Source organism: Ailuropoda melanoleuca, chromosome 8, assembly GCF_002007445.2.
Source record: "Ailuropoda melanoleuca isolate Jingjing chromosome 8, ASM200744v2, whole genome shotgun sequence".
Lineage (NCBI taxonomy): Eukaryota > Metazoa > Chordata > Mammalia > Carnivora > Ursidae > Ailuropoda > Ailuropoda melanoleuca.
The window spans coordinates 104,743,514-104,768,296 of record NC_048225.1 but is presented as its reverse complement, the minus strand read 5'-3'; the positions used below and the strand labels follow the sequence as shown (position 1 = coordinate 104,768,296).

The window sequence follows — 24,783 nt, the reverse complement described above, 5'->3', positions numbered from 1 at the left end:
TCACAAAGCCAGAAAATGTGCAGGCAGGACGGACATTGTGGTGCCCGCACGTCGGGAGCACGTCGTTGAGGAGAGGACACAGATAACATAGGTACAGAAGTCTTGAGGAAGGTACACCTTTCCAAGGGGCTTCAGAGAAGCTTCCAGAAGGGGTGGAGAGGGAGAGACAGAGGAGAGTGGGCACTCTGGGCAGAGAATAGCAGGTCATTCACCATGGCTAGCATGCAGGCCCAGTGGCAGCGGGGTGAGAGGAGGCGCGAGAAAGGAAAAGAGCCCCACAGGAAGTCACGCAGGCTGTGACCGGCTCCGTGTTTCACAGGAACCCCTCTGCAGCAGTGCGGGGGACGGCCTCCCAGGTGGTCCTACCTGGGCTGCACTTCAGAACCCCCAGTAGCTCCGGACCCGTTCTATCGGACGTTGTGGAAAGAAAGCCCAGGACTTGGGGTTTGTTACAAGCGCTCCAGGTAATTCTTTTTTTTTTTTCCCAAGATTTTATTTATTTATTTGACACAGAGAGAGAGGGAGGGAGAGAGCAAGCACGAAGGGGAAGCGGCAGGCAGGGGAGAAGCAGGCTCCCCGCTGAGCAAGGAGCCCAATGTGGGGCTCGATCCCAGGACCCCGGGATCATGACCTGAGCTGAAGGCAGCCGCTTCACCAACCGAGCCACCCAGGCGCCCCACTCCAGGTGATTCTAATGTGGGAGCAGCACTGAGAACCACTGAGGGAGGCAAATGGGAAGGGGACAGGCCAAGACCTGCCAAAGCAGAGATGGAGGTGAAAGAAACTGGGAAAGGCTGGGCACCATGAAGCATTCCAAGCAGGCACGTGATAGGAAAGGCCTGACCTAAGGCAGGGATGGCAAGAGAGGAGACGAGGATGGATTTGAGCGATCATTTGCAGGCAGAATCAACCAATACCAATGAGTGTTATTATTGTTATTATACTCTAACATTTAGCTTAGTTCATTCATTAATTTCTTTTTAAGTAGGCTCTACGCCCAAGGTGGGGCTTGAACTCACGACCCCGAGGTCAGGCGTCGCATGCTGTATGGGCGGAGTCAGCTAGGAGCTCCTATACTCTGACACTAGTTGACCACTTAGAACTCTGGGATCTTCCGTGTGACATGGGACACCAAAGTTACTTCACTGCTTCCCTTACTCGGGGTTTGGAGATCATCCTTAAATTTCAAGGATGCAGGCCTCCCATCTCTTGTTACTGTGGGTAGCTGAGTTGGTTTTAGCTCTAACAGCTCGGGCCACCTCCACACCTCCTACACCCATTTCCCCACTACTCCCCTAAAGAAATCACTCCCCTGCAACGCTTGTTTTCAGACACCCTAGGGCACTCTAGTGACTTCTAAGGGTAATGTTAAATGTTCAAAGCATAATTATTTTTAATTAACTCATTTTAAAAAAAGATCTTTGCTATATGCCGTTGGGAGGCTACAGAAAGGGGAGAGAGATTACTGGAGAGAATTTGAGGTTTCTGACATCAAAGAACCCCATGCTCACAACCCCAAATCGAGTGTGGAGGCACTGTTTTAATCCTCGGGGCTTCCAAAAACCCCCACAAGCACAGCGAGGCGAGGAGGCACTGTTACTGGTAAGTGATCACCCCTTTCCTAGGCCGTCACTTTTCCTGGGCCACTTTGCTGGTCTGGACTTGGAATTTCCAGCACACCCACGTTACACAAAATGCCAGCTGTGGGTCAGGAGACATTACCACGGGAAAAAGAAAACAGGAAAGAGGAGCTTACTGCTTCTCAGGGGGCCTGAAATCACATGACACAGGTGTACAGCTGATGGGGGAAAGCCACGTGGGTCAGAACAGCCACACCCACCCCCCCCCCCACCGCCAAGAAGTTGGCCCCAGAGTCAGGAGGGGAGCAGGCATTTCTGGGAGGGGGCAGGGCAGCGATGGAGCTGGAAGGGGAGGATGTGTCACCCAGCCGTGGGGGGGACGCGGGTGGCTCTGCGCCCCTGCACACCCACCTTTGTACTGCAGAATGTCCTCCGTGTAGGCTAGCATGCTGGGGAAGGTGCTGCTGAGGAACAGGCCCAGGCTGGCTGTCCCCACGAACAGGAAGGCGACGTTGTAGGAGAAAACGAGAAGCACCAGGAACGTCATCACCACGCCGACCTGTGACGGCAGAGATGGAGGGTGTCAGTAAAGGGGAAAAACTGGGCCTCAGGCTCCCGACTTGGAAAGGTCCGCCCTGAACCTAGAGCGGCGCTGTGTGACCAGGACGCCTCCCTGTGGACGACCTGGGAACTGCACCTTCCCCCGGCCTGGTCTCCGCCAAGGAGGCTCTGGGAACGGAAGACAGCGGATGGGGGGGTGCGGTGGAGGGATGGGGGGAAGGAGCCACCCAGACAGGCAGATGGCCTGCCGTCTACACTTAAGAAGCGCTTGGCGAGGCAGTACTGCCTGTCCCCAAGGTCTCATCTGTGAGCACGGGGAATTCCAGCCAAGCCATCAGCTCTCCGCTCTCCACTGCTTTTCTTGCCTTAAAAGCCATGAGTTCACAGAGAAAGCCCAGGGGTAGCAGGAGAGGCTGGCAGGGCTGAGGGTGGTAGCGGGGGTAGGTGGCGGGGTCCCCACTCTCTGGCATCCAGGGAGACCTCCCAGGGAGAGGGTTGCTGGCTGTGGCAGTCTGGCTAGCCCAGCTTCAGCTCAGACTCCCATGAGCAGATTCCAGCCTGTGGTTAAGGGCCCTGGGATGGGCTCAGGCACCAGAGATCTTTCTGGTTCAGAAAGGGTCTCTGTCACATGGGCATATTTTTGTTAAGTTGCTCTTTTTCTAAATTCCTTAAAAATGCTTTTATGTCAACATTGAGTAATTTTGATGCAAAATGCTGCTGGGAAGAAACTCAGGCAGCTGGGGTCTGAAGGCAGAAGACCCAGGTGTAAGTACCAAGTCTGGGGCTTTGAAGTCCTCGGTCTCTCTAATTCTAGCCCCCTAGTCTGCAAAATGGGTTACCAGAGCTACCCTGGAGAGCGCTGCAGAAATGATAGCCACGCAGAGCCTCTTGAACTGGGACTCTTTACACAACGATCAGTCCTACTATCTGTGTGTTTTGAGCTTTCCTTAATGTCCAGACATAAGGGTCTTCCACAGAAAACCAGGGCTTTTNCTCCACCCCCACCCCCCGCCCCGGCCCACTGACAGATGAACTGAGCCTGTGTGGTGGGAAGGGACGGTCACCCTCCCAGGCAAATCCCAGGGACCTGCTCCAGCTGGAGGAACGAAGCCAGCGATTGCAACCCATGAGCCCCCAACTCTTTACCTTTCTTTACCAGCCCCTCAATTTCTGCTGCAAGGTCTCTCTGTCTGAGCCCGAGACTCAGAGGCCTTGCCTGCGAGGAGTTGCTGCCCTAGAGGGGGTCCACTGCAAATGGCGGCTGAAGGAGACACCTGCTCTTCACAATGGAGAAGCAAAGCGAAAGACTTCTCTCATGCAGTAAAAATGCGAAAGCAGAAGACACATTTAAGGTTCCAAATATAATGTATTTCTTTGGCACAGAAAATGGCCCCACAGCCTCACTGCTCTTTCTTCCTCCTCTGCTCAATCTTTAAAAGTTGGTGCGTTCTTTGTCTGCATTCCCTGTTGGTCCAGTGCCACGGTTTCAAAAATCTCTACGCCCAGCCTCTTAAATCCATCCCTCCAGCCACGACCTGTGTCCGGAGTGCCAGGCTTGCACGTAATTCCGCCCCTTTGATAGGTGACTGGCTGACTGACAGGGTGGTCCAAACAGAACTTGGCCTTTCCTCCCCCAAACCGACTCTCCCCCCCCCATGTCAGTGAATGCCATCCCCATCCACCCAGCGGACAGGCCCAGTAACTAAGGTATCCTTGGCTCCTTATTCCCTCCCCTCCTCCCTTCAGGCCAAGGGCAAGTCCTATCAACTCCACCCAAAACACGTGGTCGACTCTTGTAGCTCTCCAAACCAATGCTGACACCCTCATCCAGCCGCCGCCTCTCATGCCAGGACTGCGAGAGGGGCTCCTCACCGTCTCCCTGCTTGACCCTTGCCCTTCCCAGGTCGACTCTCACACAGGACAGGGGAGTGTGCTTTTGAAACACAAAGCAGAACATGTCCATTCTCTGCTTAACACCTTCTAAAGGCCTGCCTTTCTCCCACTGTGAATAAAACCCCCAACCTGGCTTACAAGACCTTGCAGGATCTAGGCCATGTCTGCTGCGCCAACCCGTTCCCTCTGCTCCCTGTCGCCGACCCTGCCCACCATGCTTTCCCCCAGTTAGCTCCCCCCTTGGGCCTTTCAACCAGCAGCGTCCTCTGTCCGGAACACTCCCCCACCTTGGCCCCTCGTGGCGCCGGCACCTTCTGGAGAGTCAGCTCCCAACTTATATGCCTGGCGTGGAACCAGTGTTTTGAAGATGCTGCCCTCGCTCCCCTCCTGCTGCCTGGCCACCCCATTTTCAAACCAGACATTTCTAGGCAAGCCTTGAAGAGTCGCCCTGAAACTCTCCAGACTTGGGGGAGTTTGGAAAACACCTGCGCATGCCCAGGGCGAACTAGCAACTCCACCAAGCAGCTCTCCTCCCACTCGGCCTGCTTCCCACCTGCCGGCCAACCGCATCCTGACCCTCCTGACCCTCCTGACCCTCGGGGCCCGGCCCGCTCTACCCCTCCCCTGCCCATCTTCTTCCCCAGCTGGCTGGGAGCTCCTGAGGGAAACAGTCCCCTGCAGCTCCCCACAGGCCCTGCGCGGAGTGCGTATTCATTCACCAGGAAGTGGTTGTGGAGACCCAGGAGAACAGAGGGCAGGGTGACCGTTCCTTCAAACATGAGAGGACTGCTCCCGAGAAGTCGCAGGGAGTATGACAGTCATTGGGCAGGTGCAGCGCCAGGGAACTCGCTCAGGGCTGTCAGACGGTAATCCTGACGGGGTGCCCACCGAAGGCAGCTGAAAAGCCCTGAAAACGATCCCAATGGCAAGGCTCCTCTCCACACCCTGCATCAGACTCTCTGGCGGAGGGGCCCGGGAATCTGTATTTTCCAGAAGCACGCCTAATGTGTTTGGAAGTCATTTGCTCTTGGATAGTGTTTTCCCAAGCTTGCTTGACAACATGAAGCCCCTGGGGTGTAGGTTAAATATATAGATGGCTACGTCCCCTCCCCTCGACACCCTGGTTCATGAAGTCTGGGCTGGGCCCGGGAATCTGGGTTTCCTTTTAAAAACCAGCAGTCCAGATGCATTTTTGTCCTCAGTGCCTAAGTCAAGTGGGAGCTTTGGCCGCTCTCCTTCCCCCACCGTCCTCTGTCTAAGCGCTGACCTTGGATCCCGCAGAGGCTGGCCACCAGCAGCACGTGTACCCCGACTCTTCTCCACCCAGGATTTGTGGAGTCTTGCTCCTTCCCTGGGGCACCTCCTTGGCCTCCTCCGCACTGAGCTTAACTCTCCCTTCTCCACTGCTCTCCATCCCCATTCCCATCCTAGGGCCTTCCTCTCTGACAATGAGATCCACCCGGACCCCTCCTCACAGGCTTCCTCCCTTTCTCCTCTGCCTCACACAGGCTCCTGTCAGACAGGACTCTCTCCAGCTCAGAAATATTTGCAGTAGTCACACCTCCACTTGCCATCTTCCTCTCCCTCTTGAGTTTGGTTTCTACCGACACTACCTCCCATCTATGGTGAATAGAAATTTCTTTCTTAGAGGTCATCGACCAGCACAAGGCCAAGTATGAAGGCCTTTCTTGGAGCTCATGGTCTCCGATCTCTGTAGCCGCAGCAGTATTTCCTGACCCTCTTTCTGCTGGAAACTCAACCCAAGGAAGTACATTTTGACAGTGGACTGGGCTCCCTGGCAGGTATTTAAGCAGACTGTGGACTCCCTGGAAGGGAGGTTAGAGAAATGGTTGGAGCCCTGGAGGGAGGGAGGCTGGGCTAGAGAACCTTACAGGAGTCTGTAATCTAGACCCTTTGTCATAGATGGTGACATGGACGCACATCAGGTCGAGGGTCTGACCCTACTGCTTGAGCCTTGCAGGCAGGCCAGTTCCCTGAATGCCATCCTACATTCTAGAATGGCTACTAAGAGTCATCTGATTCTGAGGCTCTAGCCCTGAGATGGTGGTTCTGAAGGCCAGGGGATCCTTGGCCTCTGCTGGCCATGGGACTCTGACCAGCTGGGCATCTAGGTGACACAGGAGGACCAAGGCTAGCACCTGCTTCGCCTGTATCTTGGCAGACCATGCACTGGGATCTGCTCCACTCAGTAGTAACCACCTCCTACAGCCCCCTTTCTTTGATGGGCACAAAATCAGAGAGGGAAAGGGACTTTTCCAAGGTCACATGGATAGGCTCCACCTTCTGGATTTCCGTCCCTTCCTCACCAGCATCTCTCGCTTCTGTTCTCCTCCTCCTACTACCTTCCCACCCTGTTGGCAGAGTCCAGTCCGGAGCAAATGTCCTGGGGCAGCAGTCGGGCCAGGAGGGAATGGTCCTCCTCTGTCTCCAAGAAGTGAAAGGAGGCCACTTACCACGTTGATGAAAACCATGGTGGCTGGCTTCACTTTGGAGGAGATGGGAATGGAGATGAGCCGACCCAGGGTGATGAAGCCCCAGAAGAGGCTGGGGAGGTAACCAGCCACCTTGTGCCCCACGGAGAGTGGCTTCTCCACTGCATAGCTGTACACGAAGGCTGAATACTCCCCCTGAGGAGAGACGGGCCTTGCTGAGCACACCGCAGGGCCACTGGACCCTCAGAAAAGGAAACCCAGGTTGGGGGCAGGAGTGCTGAGGGCTGAGGAAGGACTGGTACTGCTCCTAGAGGCTCAGTGAAAGGGGGGTTTGGAGCCAGGATCACATGACACACGCAGGCCCGAGCTGAGGCTAGGACCCACGGAGCCAGAGCATACAGACTGCACCTGCCCAGAGGTGCAGGCCTCGGGATGCCGTGGCGGGGGGCGGGGGCGGGGGTGTCTCGGGTCTCCACAGGGGGTCCTGAGAGGTCTGGGCGTATGGGCACTGCTCCCCACCCCTCACCCACAGCAGACTTCCACCACATGTGTTATTTATGAGGATTCCACAGAAGGGTTACTGGTGAAGGACGGTGCCACAGCGGTCTCATTTTACAGATGAGGGGGCAGAGAGAAGTGAGCTGCCCAAGGTCACACTGAGTTGGAAGTCAACCAGGGCTAGCACTGGGTCATCTGTTTCTTAGGGACTTCTCTTTGGAGAGTCCCTGATACGGCAATCAGTTAATCAATCAGCCATTCGAAAGGATCCTGGTCTACTCCTAAGAGACTTCTGGGAAAAGACACTAGGGTAACAGAGGTCACTAGCAGAATACAGAGCTGGGCTCACGTCCTGCCTGTAGCTTGTTTACAACGTGGCTCGAGAAGCCAGGTTTTGGAATGTGTTCCAGGAAGCAGTGTGCCCTCGAGTTTACATGGCATGACCTCTACCTGGAGGAATAGGGCCCTGCCCCTTTATTTATTTTTTAAAAAGATTTATTTATTTATTTGAGACAGAATGTGTGAGCACAAGCAGGGTGGGGGGAGGGATAGAGGGAGAGGGAGAAGCAGGCTCCCCACTGAGCAGGGAGCCTGACATGGGGCTCAATCCCAGGACCCCGGGATCATGACCTGAGCCAAAGGCAGATGCTTAACTGACGGAGCCACCCAGGTGCCCCTGGGCTCTGCCCTTTTAAAAAAATGTGGGTAGTCCGGCCTTGGTAACAAACCAGAGAAGCTTCTAGCCACAGAGTTAAGGAAAATAAAGACAATGGCCTGGGGCAGAAGACCATAGTACCAAGGGGCTACGAACAACTCTGCAGACAGTCTCCCCCAGGACTTTTATTTAGCGTAACTGTTTGAATCAACTGTACTAGAGGTGAGGCCTCTAGGCTCTTTCTCTTGCTACCCCCAGCTGGAGTCTCAGGGGAGGGGGGCAGGCTCACCGTCATCCCATCGGTCATGAACAGGACCAGGGCCGCAGTGACGTGGATGGCGAAGAAGGAAGAAGGGGCCCCTTTGAAGTTCTTCCTCTGGCAGCAGCTGAACAGGTCCTCATGGCCTGGGTGACACACAGGACAGGGGTGAGTCTCAGCTTCGGCTCCTTCCCCTCTGTAGGCCCAGGGGAAGCGGCTGGCAGGTAGAGGGCCTGGCAGAATGGGGACCCCATCCTGCCTCCCACCTTCTACTAGCTTCCAACCACCTGTTAGGGACAGCCCCTGTCCATCTCAGTCCTGGTGGACGCAAGACTCGGAGAGATCCAGTAACTTGGCCCAGGTCACATGGGCCGGCTCAAGCAAAACGGAGGCTGGAGCCACAAGCCTGCCTTCCCCACGCTTTTGGCTGGGTCGCTCCAGCTCCTGCCTCGCAAGACCATCAGTGCCCACGGCTTGTTTCCAGCCACCATTACCTGGGATCTACATTCACCCCCTGGGGGAAGGGGTTACCAGAGAAGCCTCCGTGTGGGGCTGTGGGCGGGAAAGTTCATCAGAGCCCCCACCTGGGTGTGGCTGAAACTTTGGGGGCAGGGAGGAGGCATCTTCCTTCTCAGGAGGCTGCGTCTCCAGGGCGAGCTCATCTGCAGACAGGAGCAGCGGCCTCCTCTGAGGGCAGCAGGCCAGCAGCCGCTCTTTGGACAGTAGAAACAGCACAGCCATGGGCACCGGGAGCTGGGGGGTGGGCAGACGGTCAGGAGAGCCCTGTTCCCATCGGGCTGGCCCCTTCCCATGCCTGGCCCACTGCAGACACCTCCACATCATCCAACGGCATGTGTCCGCACATCCTGACAGAAGACAGCTCTTTTCCAAGGGTGTCCACTTACGCGCTATCCCTGGCTAATGCCGCCAGGTGTATTGACCCAGGGCAGACTGGTTTAATTGCGGCCCAACCTTAACCACATCCGTTTTCCTGAAGACAGCTCCTTGTCACATGCAAAACTTGGACTCACACCAGGCCTCTGGTACAGGAGAAGTGCCAGAGATAAACTCGTTTTTAAGATCCTTATCCTGAACAGTGCCCCCACACTCCTTGGTGCTGGTGGATCACGTGACACTTTACAAAGACAGTTTGCTTTTGTTTATTATCCCCATTTTCCAGACAGGGTGACTGAGGCTCCAAGTTATCACTCAGTCATAACCTGCTACAACGGTAAGCTCCAGGCCCAGAGAGCGTTAGTGCCTGGTCACACGGCTGATGTCGGGCAGACTGGACAGGAGCCCGGGCACCCTGACTCTGTCTGGGGCCAGTGTCCCCTCGGGGCTTGCCTGGGTGATGTCACACCCAAGCAGGTGCAGAGCCTGTCCTCAGGGGCCTTGTGTGCAAACTGGAAAGCCGAGACTCACGCTGCTGTTGATTGGAAGAGGCGTGCTTCCAGCCACACGCACACACACCCGCCCAGCGTTCCGTGCACTGCTACTGACACTAAGCCACTTGGGTTTTGGGAACCCCCCAGAGCAATGAGCAACATCTCCGGCCTCTGCGGTTGCCTGGAGAAGCCGCCGCCGCCTCCCTCAGGTGCCCTGCCTGCATCTAAGCACCCCTGCTGCCGGGAAGCTCTTCATCCAGTCCGACCTCTGCCCTTCCTGCCGTAACTTCATCCCAGGTCCTTTTGCTCAGGAAAGAGAGGAAGCCCGGAGCTGCGGAAACTCCCCAGAGGCCCCCGGGCCCCCTGGCCTGACGGGCGAAGCCGCTGTCACCGTGGGAGGCAGCAGGGCCCGTGCGGCTCTGAGGGCCCCCCCCATCCCTGGAGGCAGGCTGGTGTACTGGGGCATCTTCCCCGGGGCCCCCCCGGAACACCGGCTCCATGCTGACACCTCCCTGCAGGCACCTGGGAGCCTCACTCCCTGCTGGAAGATGAGTCCAGGTCAGACACGCCCGGGGAGCACTGCACATCAGGCCCGAGTGGGAGGAGATGACCCCTGACCTCAGGAGTCCAGGTCTGACTGGGGAGACAAGCCCTCCCTCCAGTCTGATGGGGGAAACAGGAAACCCTCACACAGAGGTCTGCAGCGGCAGAAAGCCTGAGTGAAGGCCAAGGGGAAACAGCTGGAAAGAGCCTGGTCACTGCAGGTGGGGCTTTCCAGGGAGGCGAGTGGTGGGAAGGACTTCACAGGGGATTGGCGGCTGTGGCCGGTTAGAGTGCACCCTGCCTTTATAAAAAGCCCATTCAGAGAAGGCAAGCTCCACCAAAGTCAGAGCGTGCGGGGTGGGCTGTGCGGGGTGTGTGTGCGCGCGCGCGCGTGTGTGTGTGTGTGTGTGTGTGTATGCACACCCACAAGCATGCACGGCCCCATCCTCTTCTGTGGTGTGCTGTTTATCTTCAGAAACAAACCAATATAAAAAGTCCGGACATCCTGCAGCAAACAAAGTGCCTCCAGTCTGCACCTCGTGGGGCAAGAGAAAACAGACCTCCACTTCAACTGGACCTTCCGGCTTCCTGGTCCCGGAGTCTCAGCTTCGACATTGTACGGACAGTGCTCCTGCCCCTCGCAGGTCCCCCCTTGGCAGCCACAGGCCCAAAGCTGGACTGTTTCCAAAGCAATGATCAGCAGGGGCAGCAAACAGAAAGAGCAAGAGAGGGGCGTGGGTTTTTGAGAGCCCCGAGGGAAGATTCTCGTAAAAGGAAAGTTACAAAGGAGAAGAAAGGAGAAAGAGCATTGACTGGCGGGCAGCAGGAAGGAGGCTGGTGTGGGGAGTCAGGGTTCCAGCCTGGCCAGCGTCTTGCTAGCCACTTATCAGGCTCTTGAGCCAGGGACGCATGTCACCCCCGCTCTGCCGCTCCGTGGGACTGGATAATCCCAAGGCCCCTTTCAGTGCCATATGCACCGCATTGCCTTGAGGCCCCACGGCAGCTGGGTGCCTGAACCCAGCCTGCCTGCCTCTGGAGGGGTGACAAGTCTGCTTGCAGCCAACTGACGCCCTAAGTCATGACAAGACATCCAGTGCCTCCCACCCACAACCCAGCAAATGTCCCCTCGAATACTCTGCACCCCCAGCCCAGGCTGGGCCCAAGCCAGGAAACCAGGGCTGCTGCCGGTGTTCCTGGCAGCGCTTCCCAAGCTGCAGAGAGGGCAGGGGTGTTTCCCCACCTGGGCCTGTGGCCCCAGCCTGGGCTACTGGCGGAGGGAGAAGACCTGTCTTGGATTGCAGAGCACCAGAGGTTTCCAGCCAGAGACAGAGTCAGGCTGCTAGGGGACGACAGCTGGGGTATAGAGCGGCCTCAGTCACTGGCCCAGTCACAGTGAGCGGTCTCTCTGCTCTGCTCCGTCGCAGCCTCGGTGTAGGCAGGATCCCTCAGAGGTTCTCCTGTCCATCCCCTGGCCTCCACAGGAGCCCACCTCACATCAGGGCACAGGAGAATCCCACCGGCGATTAAGGACCCGGGGGAACAGCCCGACATGTCCTGCAGGGCTCTGTCCCAGGATCTACTTCATGTGGCCTTGGAGGAAAAGAGCCGGTTTCCTGTGGAGCCTCAAATGGCATGAAAGTTGACCCTGATTCCATTGTGCTAAACCCGCTCACGGCTCTATCTCCCTTGAGATCACAAGCATGGATTGTCACAATCGAGGACCTTCGAGACGATCTCCTGTGACCCCTTTGCATTCAGTTTTCCCATCCCCTTGCCTTCCTCGGGATGCGCGTCAGCCAGCACATTGCCCAGAATCAGAAGACGCCGCACTGGGAGCTGGTATGGGCTGGCAGGTGTGGCGGTCCACTTGGCCCCACCCAGCCCTGCCCTTGTGGCACTCACATTGATCAGGGCCATGATCCAGAAGGCGTATGACACGCGGGTCCCTGCTCCATCCTGTGGAGGCAGCCTGGATAGCGACTGGTTGGACCAACGCCACGCCTCAGCATGGTGCTGGCCCAGGACCCTGGACGCGTGGAATAGGTGGCTGCCGGAGGTGCTGTTGGCTGTCCCATTGGCAGGCAAGCAGTTGGCCTCAGACAGGAAGGGGTCGGCAATTAGGGGGCTCAGCAGAGCACCGAAGCCCACGAAGAAATGGAGAACCTAGGGAGCAAAGAGAAGTGGTATGGGTGGGGGGAGGATGGCTCAGGCTTCCTGCCCCATCCCCACATTGTGTCCCATCTGGGGAGCCCCTCCTGGCCCCAAGAGTGGAGAGCAATAGGGAGCAGAAGAGGTGAGGAGAGAAGTTCCTCTCAACCATCTTCTTGGCCTGGGATAACTTGGGTGACAGTGGCCATTCCCCTCCCTCCCACTTCCTTCTTTCCCAAGTCTTAACCACAACTGGGGGTTGTCCCCATAATAACATCTACCAGCTAACACCCCAAAGGGGAGGGGGTTTGATAAAGAGGAGGGCTGACAGAAAGAGAACACAGAGAGGAGGAAGGAGCCGAGAAAACAGCAAGCCCTCCCATCATGCCATCATGGCACTCTCCAGTTCACAGAGAACCTCTTCTCCGGAGCGCCTAGATTCCCGTGGCCACCCTGCACACAGGGAGCATGACCCCATTTTAGAGATGAGGAGACCCAAGTCCAGAGATCGTGATCCAGTGTGTCCCAGCTGGAAGTGACCACACTGAACTGAATCTCGGGGGCTCTTTGGGCATCACCACCAGGTCTAAAGTAAGACACCCAGCCCCAGGGAAGGGAGAGGGGGCCAGGGGCCAGGGAGCTCCCCGCGGCCCAGCCCCCTGCCCACGTGTGGGCTCACCTGGAGGAAGACGGCCGAGTCCTTCTGATAGATCCTCACCAGCTGCATGTTGGCCACGGTGTCTATGCAGCCCATGGCTAGGCCCGCCAGCGCCATGACAGAGGCCAGCACCTTCACGTCCCGGCATAAGGGGATGACGGCAAACACCAGGGAGATGGCCAGGGAAGACGTGAAGAGGGCCCATAACGACTGGGCCAGGCTGCAGTAGCAGAGGGGTGAGGTCAGTGGAGGGGCCCAGGGCCTTGGAACACAGAACCCCCTCCTGCCCTTCCCTGCGCTGGGCAGCCTCAGGGAAGCCTCTGGTAGGAGAGGGGAGGGGCTGCGGAAGAAGCTCTGTTGTTAGCTAGGGGCTTGCAGGCGAGATGCTTCTGGTGCCCCAGTCTTCTCAGGTAGCAACCCCTCCATCACAGAGCGGCTGTCAGAACTCGGGAAACCATGAGGGAGCACACAGCACACGCCAGACAAAGTGTAACCGGTACTGGTTTACGCACAAGCAATTGGAAACTGTTTACTCAGGGGCGCCTGGCTGGCTCTGCCCATAGAGTCATGGGATGCCTGATCTCGGGGTTGTGAGTTCGACCCCCACGTTGAGCGGAAAGATGACTTAAAAATAAAATCTTTAAGATAATAAATAAATAAATAAATAAATAAATAAGTTTACTCATAAACTATTATATATGTATTTCTGTCCCTCTCGTGGGGATGTGCGAGGGGCATCTGCTTTGAGCATTTCCAGGGTCCTGTGCCATATACAAGGAACTGTAGAGATGGGACCTGGGGTGGAACCCGACCCCCTCCCCTCACCAGCTGGGCGCAGTGCCCTCTCCCCACACAGGAATGGCAAAACGGCCAGGCCCTTCACAGGCGCCAACTAAACCACCTGAACCAAAGCCCACAGCCAAGGTATTTGGGTAATTTGGCACAACAACCCCCCCTCCGGCCCTCGGGCAGAGATCTTGGCTCTGCAGTTTCTGGAAGAGAGGTCCTGCGGTTGTCCCCAAAGAGAGGTGTCTGGGAGGTGACCTTTCCCACAGAGGAGCCCACAGCAGGCAGGCTGAGGGCCTGTTCCCCCATGAGCGAGTCAGTGAATGGAACATCTAGGGCTCTGTCAAGGTTTTGTTGGTACACCCTACCTAATAACCAGACTCTGACAAAGGAAGGATGCCCTGTGTTTTCTGGAACCACCCTGAAAGGCTGATGTGGGTGAAGGACACTGGGTAGCAAAAAGGTTCTGGGGAAGCCTGGCTCTTGATACATACTACTCTTGATCTCAGAGTTGTGATTTCAAGCACCACATTGGGCATGGAGACTACTTTAAAAAAGAAAAGAAAAGAAGGTTCTGGAAAAGAGAGCTTATAAAGGAAAATTTTCAGATTTTGAAAAGTTGTTGTGGCAGCCAGAACTGGAGAGGTGGCAGGGGCATGTGGCAAGAAGACCCGAGTTTCCAGCACGTTAAGGAAAAGAGGGAAGCCCCCAGCAGAGCTCTTAGCTACGTCTTTTCCCAGAAGGTCTTGCTTCTGACCCCCATGGCTCTCTGCTTCTCCTTTTGGCTCATCTTTGATTAAATCCTTTATCAGAAGGCCTCTGCTGATAGAACTAGTTCGTTATTTTCTCTTTTCTTGTTTCCAGGCTGATCTGCTGGGGAGATCACTGATCATGACCCCTGTTCCCAACTCTGTGTGAGCAGGGAGGGGGCACTCCCTTCACCCTTCACCCCAGACACGAGGAGGGGGACAGGGAGTGTGCTGTCGTGGGGAGGGTCTCTTCTGGCCCCTGGTTCGCCCCGGCACCCCTCCTCTGCGGGCCCCCAGAGCTGACAGCCTGGGCTGCCCGCTGAGCTTCATGCATTTCTGCCTCCTGCAACCTGGCCTCGAGTCTCCCTTTGCTCCCTGGCACCCAGCACAGAGGGGGTGCCCACATCTCCACGAGTGATGAAAACGGCAGGCTTCTCATGATCGCTCGCTCTCTCTTTCCCGCTCCTTTGCCTGCACAAGATGGACTGGGCAGCCTCCTAGCTGGCCTGACTTCAGGGATAGCAAGAGGGTGCCCTCTCTCTCCCTCAACTGTTCTCCCCATAGAGCGGGCACACAGGATGGGGTGACCTTTCCACCCCCTCGCTCATCACTCTGCCCCAAGTCAAGTGCACGGACTCTCTTGAAGAGTTAACACATTATCATTGTTGCCCTGAAAAACCTAGATGAACAGTTCATGATCGGCCCCATAGGGGCGCCTGGGGGGCTCAGTCGGTTAAGCGTCTGCCTTTGGCTCAGGCCCTGGTCTCGGGGTCCCGGGACCAAGAGCCTGTGTCAGACTCTCCGCTCAGTGGGGAGTCTGCTTCTCCCTCTCCCTCTGCCCTCCCCACCCCCCGCCCTGACCCCCTGCTCGTGCCATCTCTCAAATAAACAAAATCTTTAAAAAAATAAAAATCAGCCCAGTAGCCAAGTCCTGAAGGAATGGGACCTGGGATCAGCAAGTGAGAGCAGGAAGGAGATCTGTGAGAAAAGAAAATGACAAGTAACATTTGTTTACAGGCCCAAGGCGGTAGGCTTTGCCACTGTGCCTGTTGGACCCACAAGTAAACTAAGGCTGAGAGAGACTAAGAAAGTAGCCAACAGTCTGGACTCAAAACCAGGTCTTCTGTTTTGATAATCCCTAGGCCATGCTGCTTATCCATGGAGAAGGGGGGGTGCAGAGGGAGGGAGAGTGCGTGTGCGTATGTGTGTGTGTGTGTGTGTGTGTGTGAGAGAGAGAGAGAGAGAGAGAGGAGAGAGGGCTGGTGCTGGGCCATAGACTCAGCCAGGCCTGAGACAGGGGCAGCCAGATGGGAGCGGGAGGCCAGAGTCCTTAGAGCCTTGAATGCAGGCTTACAAAGCAGTGGTGAACAGCTGTGCTCGCTGGAACATGAGCCCCCAGTGGTCCCTCTGCGAGTATTTGGCAGCTCCAGACCCTTCCTATGATCACTGCTGGCTCCGTGGCAAGCTTCCCAAGACGTCTGCTGCAGCCTGTTCACTGCGGGCCCCCGTGCCTGGCACCGTGCTTGGCCCTGAGCTGCTGTTTCATCCAGGGGTACTGGCTGCTGCCGGTCAAATGAGGACGGCTTTGCCTTGTCACCCCACACGGGATAGCCTGGAGACTTAGGAGGCTGATGCGGGAGTATTAGTGTGTGACACAGAGAGGGAGAGAGAGTCAGAGACAGAGACAGAGAGACAGAGGCCAGAGAGAAAGCCTGAGGCAGGGCTGGGATGCCAGCGGGGCAGCAGGAGGCTGGGGAAGGGATGGGGAAGGGCGGCGGTCTCGGTGGGCTGCCCTGACTCGGCCTCTCCTCTCTCCCATGTGTACTTTTTTACCTTGTTGTTCTGGAGAAGGACACTCGATGCCCACAGGGAAGAGTTTTGTTCCCAGGCTCAGGGACAGGCAGGAAGTGATGAGAAAACAGAAAGAAGAGGCTGGAGGGAAACTGGCCGGGGAAGGCCCCTTCCCGCATCTCCTGCCAACCCCTGGGGCATGATTTGAACCTGCCGCTTACCAGCCGAGGCTGGGGAGGGCAAAGCCTATCTTGGGCCTGTGGTTCCTGGGCACGGGGGATGGAGACGTGTCCCCATTTCCTGCGAACAGCTTCGGCCCAGGAAAGCCTGTGTTTCCATCCCAGCAACTGCCTGCCCTCCCCAGTTGCTTCCGCCGGGCTGTGCCTGGACATTCCAAAACTCAGCCTGGACACATTTCTTTAGAATGGCATACAGCTGCCAAGAGAAAAGAAGTCCCAGATACATCCTAGAGCCAGGCTGAAATACGCTAACTGGCTTGGTCACTTAATGGTTTGGTCAACGGCCCCTTCCAGGAATGTGGGTAATTGGAAATTATGGAATAATAATGTCAAAACAGCTTTGGCAGCACAAATGTAGTAGGATGTATAATCAGACCGGTCCTAGCGTATAAAAATGTCAAATCACTATGTCGTATGCTTGAAATTGATATAATATGTATGTCGACTACACTCAATTGAAAATTAAAAAAAAAAAGACTGGTTCTAGAACCTAACCCTGCCACTTCCCAGCGGGCAGCTCGGGGCAAGGCATTGACACACAGCCCCTCTGAGCTTTTAGGGGTGAATACTTAGCTCCTTTATAAAATGGGGATAGTAAGCTCTGCCTCCTGAGGCTGTTATGCGCAANGCCCCATGCCCACCCTCCCTACCAGCAGCCAGCCCCCCCCCCCAAGTAGGCTCAGCAGCTCCCGGATTCCCCAGCCAGGCCCTGCCTCTGTTCCTACTGCAGAGCCTGCTGGTCTGGGGTGACCATGGGAAGTGGGTCCAGGAACTGCTACAGGGGCAGCAAGGACCTACCCCTATTTCATAGATCAGGACCCAAGCCCAGGCAGGGGAAGAGAGCCAGGATCCAGTTTTTTGACTCCCAATTCAAGCTAAGGCCAGCACTGTGTCATTGATCTTCACTCCCCTGGTCCTGGGTTCAGAGGTTAATTAGGCCAGCGAGAGAGGGGGCCCCATTCCCCCAAGGCCTGGGGAGATGCAGAACAGCTCAGTCTAAGGAACCCTTCCTCGGGAAGCCTGAGAAATGTCCAAGTTACTCATTGATGGCTCCACGTGGAAGGTGAAGTGGGGGAGGGAGCGCCTCGTGGTGCCTGCCCCACCAGTCTGCTGTGTGACCTTGAGCTTGCTGCCGACCCCATCAGCCCAGGTGCTCTGCTTTACCCAGAGGGTACACGTGATCACCTTGACTTGGCCTTGCCGGGGTGCTGGCTCTGGCCCTCCTGGTTCCGTGATAAGAGGAGGGGCTGCTTGGCTCCACACCAGGGGAAGGGCTTAAGCAGTAAGATGTCGGCCAGCCTGTCCTGCCCTCCACTCCCCGGGGTGGCGAAAATGCTGCTGAGAACCAGCCCCTTGCCACCTCGACGTGAGGGACCCCAGGGTGGGCACTGACACGCTCACAGTCTTGCCTCAGGACATCTCCACCCTGAAAATCTTCTTCCTGGAGGGGCCAGGGAAGAGAAGAAGGGCCCAGAACCCAGGAAGAGTCAGAGGCATTCCTAACCCTTCCCAGCCCCGAAAGGAGCAGGCAGCCTCCAAGAGAGGAGTGGGAGATTGGGACAAGAAACCAGGAGTCAGGGCACCCCCTGGGAGCGCGGGCAGGCTGGAGACTACGGCTTAAGCTGCCTAACAGAGAAGGGACAACTCAGACTGAGGGGGCTAGGAGGAGGCCCCCCTCTAACCGGTTACTCCCACAATGACCCTCTAGCTTGCTCAGGGCCCTGCGTTAAGGCTGGGGAGACTCAGAGGGAGCAGCAAGAAAGCCTGTCTTTGGGGAGATCCCAGCCTAAGGCAGGACTCAGGCCCTGTTACATTCAGGTTGGGGCTGCACCCTGTATGTGACCACACTCCTGGCCCACTGGGGTGCTAGCCTTGCAGGGAGCAGTCCTGCGCGTTGGATGGACTTGCAGCTCCGTCCGCCTGGAACCCCTCTCCTCCAGTTACTCGCACGCATGGTTCCCTCCTGTCATTCAGGCGTCAGCTCCAATGTCACCTGCTCAGAGCAGCCTTCCCTGCCCCACCTGGTGAAAGTACCCTCTCCACTGTTACTCTCCATCCCCCTGCTTTATGCCCTTCATTTCACTGACACGGTGCTGCTCCGGAGGGTAAGCTCCATGGGGGCGGGGACCTTGTCCATCGTGTTCGCCCCTGAAATGGGGTTGGGCTCAAAAGATACTTGTTGGTTGAGTGAATTAAGGGGTGGGATGGGTTTTGAAAATTTTCAGTTTTGAGATTCTTTTTTTTTTTAATTAAACAAACTGAGATGGGGCGCCTGGCTGGCTCAGTCAGTGGAGTGTGCGACTCTTGATCTCAAGGTTGTGGGTTTGGGCCCCACATGGGGGTGTAGAGACTACTTAAAAAAATAAAACCTTAACAATTTTTTGAGATAATTTACATACCATAAAATTCATCTACTCAAAGTGTATATAGTTCAGTGGTTTTTAGTATATTCAGAGCTGTGAACCCATCACTACAATCTAAGTTTAGAGCATTGCCCTCACCCAGAGAGAAACCCTGTACCCACCGGCAGTCACTCCCCATTCCTTCTCCAAATGCTAGGAACCTGCCACTCTACTCTCTGTATCTATAGATTTTCCCCTTCTGGACTTTCATAGAAATGGAACCATATGGCATGAGGCCTTTTGTACCTGGCTCCTTGCCCTTAGCATGACGTTTTCAAGGTTCCCCCGTGCTGTAGCGTATATAAGAACCTCGTGGCTTTTTCTGGCTGAAAGCTATTCTACTGTAGCAGACATTTTGTTTGTCCATCCATACATTGAGGAACTTCTGGTTGGCTTCCACTTTTTGGCTATTATGAATAATGCTGCCGTAAACATTCTTGTGCAAGGTTTTGTGTTGACATGTTTTTGGTTCTTTAAGGCATATACCTAGGAGTGGCATTGCTGGGGCATATGGTAACTCCCAGGCTGAGATGAGTTTTTAAAGCAAGAATCATGTCTGGGGCCAGACCCCCAGCAGGCTTTCAGCCCAGGTTTGTTGCATGCCGAAATGTGGACAAGCTGCTGGAGAGGCAGAGTCTTTCTAGATGGGAGACCAACCGGGGCTCAACTCAGAGGACAAAACTGGCTTTTGTACTGTGTTCCAGGTACTTCAGGGGGCCAGCGTCTTGGGGAAGCAGGTTTGACAGTGGCCTGGGCAACCTTGCATGGAAGGAAGACTGGGTTTCATGCAATGGGCAGGAGGGAGTCAGAGCTGGGTCTTGGGCAGGGCAGGACTTGCAGGAATGGGGAAAATTAAAGGTAGAGAAGGAGACAGTGAGTGGGGTAGAGGGGAAGGACTCAAGCCTTCAATTAAGAGGGTGCATGCAGGGGAAAGGCCAAGGTGAGGCTGGGAGAAGGCGGGGGAAGGTCTGAAAGCCATTTATCTACCCTGATGCCTTTGAGATAAAGGGGTCTCCCACACTGCCCAAGGTGGTCAGACAGGTCCCCAAGAAACCAGGAAAAAAACAAACCCTAACCTTTTATCTAAATACCCCTTTCTCTTTCCTATCTGACAAAGCGTATGCCTGTGCACCCTGCCAACCAGGGGACTGTGTTCTTCTCTGAACGACTCCCTGCTCCCGATAAGCAAGATATTTCTTTCTTTCTTTTCTTAAGTTTTTTAAGATTTTTATTTCTTTGTTTGACAGAGTGAAAGAGTACAAGCAGCGGGAACAGCAGGCAGAGGATAAGGGAGAAGCAGGCTCCCACTGAGCAAGGAGCCCATTGTGGGGCTCGATCCCAGGACCCTGAGCCGAAGGCAGACACTTAACCGAATGAGCAACCCAGGCGCCCCAAGCAAGATATTTCTAAGGGAATTCTAGTCCAGATTCTTCTGACCCTAATTGCACTTATCTCCCTCTTGGCCCCCCACATGGTGGCTTCCTTCAAGATTTCTCTCTGCGCTAGAAGCTGGGGGCGGGGGCAGACCCTCCAACGCGTGTCCCTACAAAGGCATCCAGAAACCCTCTTCAGCCCCGGTCCTCAGGCTGGGCCAAGCAGTAGGCAGGGCTTAACTTGGGCTGCCCCATGCCTCTCCCTAGAGTCTGTCCGCAACAGCTGGCTCTCGCCATTCACCATTGGTTAAACCAACCCCCCACCCCCACCCCCTCACAAGCACCAGCCTGGCGCTCTAGTACTAGTGGGTAATCACTTAAGCTGAAAAGCTTGCTGGGTGTAGGGGGGTGGTATTAGCATTTGAACTTGTAGTGAGGTCCCGAGGAGTCAAGCTTTAGCGGCTGGTTTCAGGGCTACTGGGGTTTCTGTTTGTTTTGAGAAATAGGGGATTCTGATGAGCTGTCCAGTTCTTTTTTTTTTTAACTTTTTTTTTTTTAAGATTTTATTTATTTATTTGACAGAGATAGAGACAGCCAGCGAGAGAGGGAACACAAGCAGGGGGAGTGGGAGAGGAAGAAGCAGGCTCATAGCAGAAGAGCCTGATGTGGGGCTCGATCCCATAACGCTGGGATCACGCCCTGAGCCGAAGGCAGACGCTTAACCGCTGTGCCACCCAGGCGCCCCAGAGCTGTCCAGTTCTTGCTGGTAGTGACTCCCGATGACGCACAAGCCACCCCTGTTGACACATCCTCCATTCCCACTGAAGTCCACTTTGCTCTCAGCCAAGGGAAAGGGTTCCTTCTGACATTTTGTTTTGGGGGCAGGAGGATTGAGGTTCCGAATTTAAATGTGAACCTGAACTGATAGGACTTATGCCCTCCACCCCATCCTAACCCCACCCTCAGATCCCAGCAGGAAGCCCCAGAGGCCCTCAGTTTGGTTTCCTTCCCAGAAGTGTCAGCTCAGGAACCCACAGCCCGTAGGCCTGTGCCTGGTGAGGACCGGGTGTAACTTGTACCCTACCCAGTTCAAGCGGACTACTCATAAAGCAAGAGCCATTTCCCACGTATCTAGTTCTAGAGACAAATGCCTGGGTTCCAATCCTGATTTAATAGCTGTGTGGTATGACCTCGAGCAAGCGTCTTAACCTCTCTGGACCTCAGCTTCCTTATGCGCAAAATAGAGATTAAAATGGTACTAATCCGTAGGGTTGTGGTGAAGACAGATGAGTCAACTCCAATGAGGTACTAAGAACAGCGCCTGGCATTGAGCAAGAGCTCAGTGAAGTTAGTTGGTACTGTTACCAGTATCATTTTTCTTTCCTCTGAGCCCATGTCCTGCCCCAGGACCCTTTCCACTGCCTGCTCAGAGCTCCTGGCTAGGTAAGGAGCCCTGAGAGAGGCGCAGTGCAAGTGAGGAAGACAGGGTCCAGCTAGGTGTGGATCTCTGTTGTTTTCACAAAACCTGGCTTGCCAACCTGCCATTAGAATTATCCTCATTGCCCCTTCCTGTTCTTTGCACTACACACGTTCCTAAAAAATTCCAGGTAAGGGAGCTTTTGTAAGTCAAAATACTTTTTAAAAAGAAAGAAATAAAACAGAAAAACACCCTGCTAGCTTTCAAGTTAAACCTCTAGGCAGAATCAGGAAGGACCTCGAGCTTTTTCCTAAGATTTTCTGAATCCCACATGCATCCAATCCTATATGGAAAACCAGTGTACACAAGACTTGCTTCTGAAGAGGAGAGTCTTCCATTAATAAGAGAATTTGATAACGGAGCTAATCACTCCCTAATTGGTAATGTTTTGTCAGCTGGGTGGCTCAAAGTGGGGTCTATCTATATGACACCTGTGTTCTCTCCATCAGCTCCAGAAGCAAGGTGGAGAGGAAAACCCACCCTCATGGATAGGTGGAGGAGTGAGCCAAAGGGGGAGAGCAATTGGCTCAGAATGCACCCCCTCAACCCCCAGATGTTTCTCTGGGATAGCCTAACTGTGGTTTCGTTCCTTGGGCCCTCGGCTTGCTTGAGTCCCTGCAGTCCAGAAAACCACCCAGCGAGGAGCTGGAGCTAGGGAAATCTCCAGCAGCCTCCAGCTTGCAAGTCATCTATCCCCTGCTTTGGGTCTGTTTTCCCAGCTGCGCTAGGAGAGTGAATCCTGCTGCCTTTCCAGAGGGCTCTGCGGGGGCGGCCCCGTCCAATTTAAGCCCGGAGATCGAGGCTCTGCAATGATACACAAAGAGGCATCTCTGGGGCCGGGGCAGGCAGACGCCAGAGCCCTACCCTGGGGGCAGAGGCTAAGCAGGAGTAACACGGGGTGGGAGAAGTGGAGGGGGCCCTGGCACCAGAGGTGGACGGTCACCGTACCAAGCCGTGCATGAGAGGCCCCACGCCTCCCCCACATGGCCCTAATGGTCAGGTCCTGAGTGTCTCAGAGACAGAAGGGCTTGGCCTTCAGGGGCCAAAGCAGAAACCCTGACTCTCTGAAGCAGGACCACACAGACCCCGGCGGCCCCGTAGCCACCCGTGGGGAAGGAATGGAGTGTGTCAGCTGAAGTCGAGCTGACGGTCTGAGTGGAGCCTGCCCCAGGGCGCTCTGTCAAGCCGCAGCCAGCTCTGGCACCTAGCACGGCCCCTGAGGTGACACTCCCAGTCTCCTTCCACCTCACTTCCAATTCTGCCCCCCGCAGCAGGGGCTACCGACCCACCCCGAGCCACGGAGCAAGAGGGAGACGCTCCCACCGCCGCCAACTCCATCACCCCGGCCGCGCGGCGCGCGGGCGGGGCAGCGGGTGCAAGCCGGGTTCAGCCCCTCGCCCGGGGGAGCGAAGGCAAATAAATAATCCCGAAGTCACCTTCAGTCCCTGGAGAGACTTTTCCGGGGAGAGCCGCGGTGGGGGAGGGAGGCAGCCCTTCAGCTAAGGCGCGGCGCGGCTGGCGGCGCTGGGAGGGGTGGTCGCCGCCGGCCTGAAGGCTGGGGCGCCGGGCAGCCTCAGCCCCGCGGGGGCAGGGACGCCGCGGCGGGAAGGGGAGGGAAGAGAAGGAAGGGAAAGGAAGGGCCGGGAAGGAAGGGAAAGGAAGGGTCGGCGTGGCAGTGCCCAGGAGCGGCGGGGGTGGGGGCTGCGGGGCTGCGGGGCTCCGGGCGGGCCCGGCACTCACGTCCTCTTGAAGACACCCCCGAGGGCACTGCCCAGCAGGAGGCAGAGCTGCTGCGAGAAGAAGACCCAGGAGATCTGCGGCAGCGGGGGCGCGTGCGGCCGGCGGACACCGCGTCGGGCCCCGCGCCCTCCTAGCGCGGGCCGGGCGCCGGCCTCCCCCCGCTTCCCGAGCCCACGCTCACCCTCCCCGGCTGCGGGAGCCCGGCCGCCTGCCGCTCTTCGCTCCCACCCCCTCTCCAGCTGCCCGTCCCACCCGCGTCCTTGCACGGCCCCACGGGGGCGGAGGGGCCCGAGCCCCATTGCAGCGCTGGGCGAAGCGAGCCCCAGGTGTCCAGGACGCTCAGACAGGCTGGAGGGCGGGCTCTTGCAGCACTGCGCCTGGGCTCGGGGAGCTACAGTTTCCCCCCAAGACTCCAGCCTGGCCTGCGCTTTGCGGTGGAGGAATCGCCGGGCACAGCCCCCTACGCTTAGGGGCTTCGTGGACTTCGAGGGTCTGGCAGGGCCCCCATCTTCCCCCAGAATAGAAGACAGAATCACCTACAGACATTTTTTGGGAGAGCACGCATGGGTTTCGTTAGCATCTCACGAGGGTAAGCACTTTAGACAGAACACCTTAAAAACATCCCATCTTCTCGCTAAGCTCCGCCTGAGAGCGGGTCTTCACCCGCCGCATCTCTTCTGAGCGCTGGACAGGTGTAGGAGGGAGGCAGATGGAGATGTTCTGTCCGGTCTCCATCTCTTTCCTTCTTCCTGGTGGGGAGGGGGGAGGAGGCGGCTGGAAGGAAAGGGCAGCGATCTGGAGGAATCCCAGGAGAAATTGGGAAAGCATTCTCTAGGGCGCCAAAGAGTTCTGAGGAAAATTCCTTTTTCTTTTCTTTTCTTTTCTTTTCTTTTCTTTTCTTTTCTTTTCTTTTCTTTTCTTTTTTTTTTTTCTTTTTCTGGAAAAATCCGGATGGGGTTGTGGGGTTAGAGGTGTTAGTCTCCAGACTGGTAGTTCTTGGAGGAGCCTGCGGCTGACACAGCCTTTCCCTACCCCCAGGTGGCCATGGAATTGGTGAGTCCTGTGTGGGCCAGCTTCTGAGGGGGCCAGGGTTCCTGCATTAGCCCCTGTAGGCGTAAGTTCCAGAGTGTCACCCCCCCCCCTCAGCTGTTGTAGTAGTGGCAGGAGCTATGACGTCATGGCCACTGGCCCTCCGGGGAAACCAGAGCTGAAGGGGCTGAGGAGATAGGAGGGTGGGTGCTCTCATGACAGCTTGGCAGGAGGACAGGTAACCAACTTCTCTTGCAGGTACTGGTTGCATCCCACAGTGGCACTCCAGCTCGGCCCCCTAGACTCTGAGCACCTGGGAGCAGAGCCCCACGGGCTCTCTGGCTCGGTGGGCTGCGAGGTAATAATAATTACTTATTCAGTCGTGGTAGTGGTGAGGCTCCAGAGGACTTGTGATTCAGTAAAAAGTTATCCTCTGGAAAACAAAAGCTGAAATAAATCATAACAACAAGCGTTTGACTGGGTCCTCTCCACCATTCTCGCAGACTTACTTCTAGAACCACAGAAGCTCAAAGTTGGAAGGAACAATCTCCAACTCGAGTC

General features: G+C 56.0%; 1 protein-coding gene across 1 annotated transcript in view; it reads right to left on the bottom strand.

Annotated features, from left to right (window-relative positions):
- Window positions 1-23,492, bottom strand: part of MFSD4A (major facilitator superfamily domain containing 4A) — a 30,364-nt gene extending 6,872 nt beyond the window's left edge. The window contains exons 1-7 of the mRNA XM_002918209.4: window positions 23,194-23,492; window positions 12,658-12,856; window positions 11,733-11,993; window positions 8,484-8,652; window positions 7,930-8,045; window positions 6,509-6,682; window positions 1,992-2,139 (exon numbers count right to left, since the gene is read on the bottom strand). Coding sequence (XP_002918255.2) covers window positions 1,992-2,139; window positions 6,509-6,682; window positions 7,930-8,045; window positions 8,484-8,652; window positions 11,733-11,993; window positions 12,658-12,856; window positions 23,194-23,492 — 1,366 coding nt within the window. The remainder of the gene's footprint in view (window positions 1-1,991; window positions 2,140-6,508; window positions 6,683-7,929; window positions 8,046-8,483; window positions 8,653-11,732; window positions 11,994-12,657; window positions 12,857-23,193) is intronic.
- Between the last annotated feature and the right edge of the window lie 1,291 nt (window positions 23,493-24,783).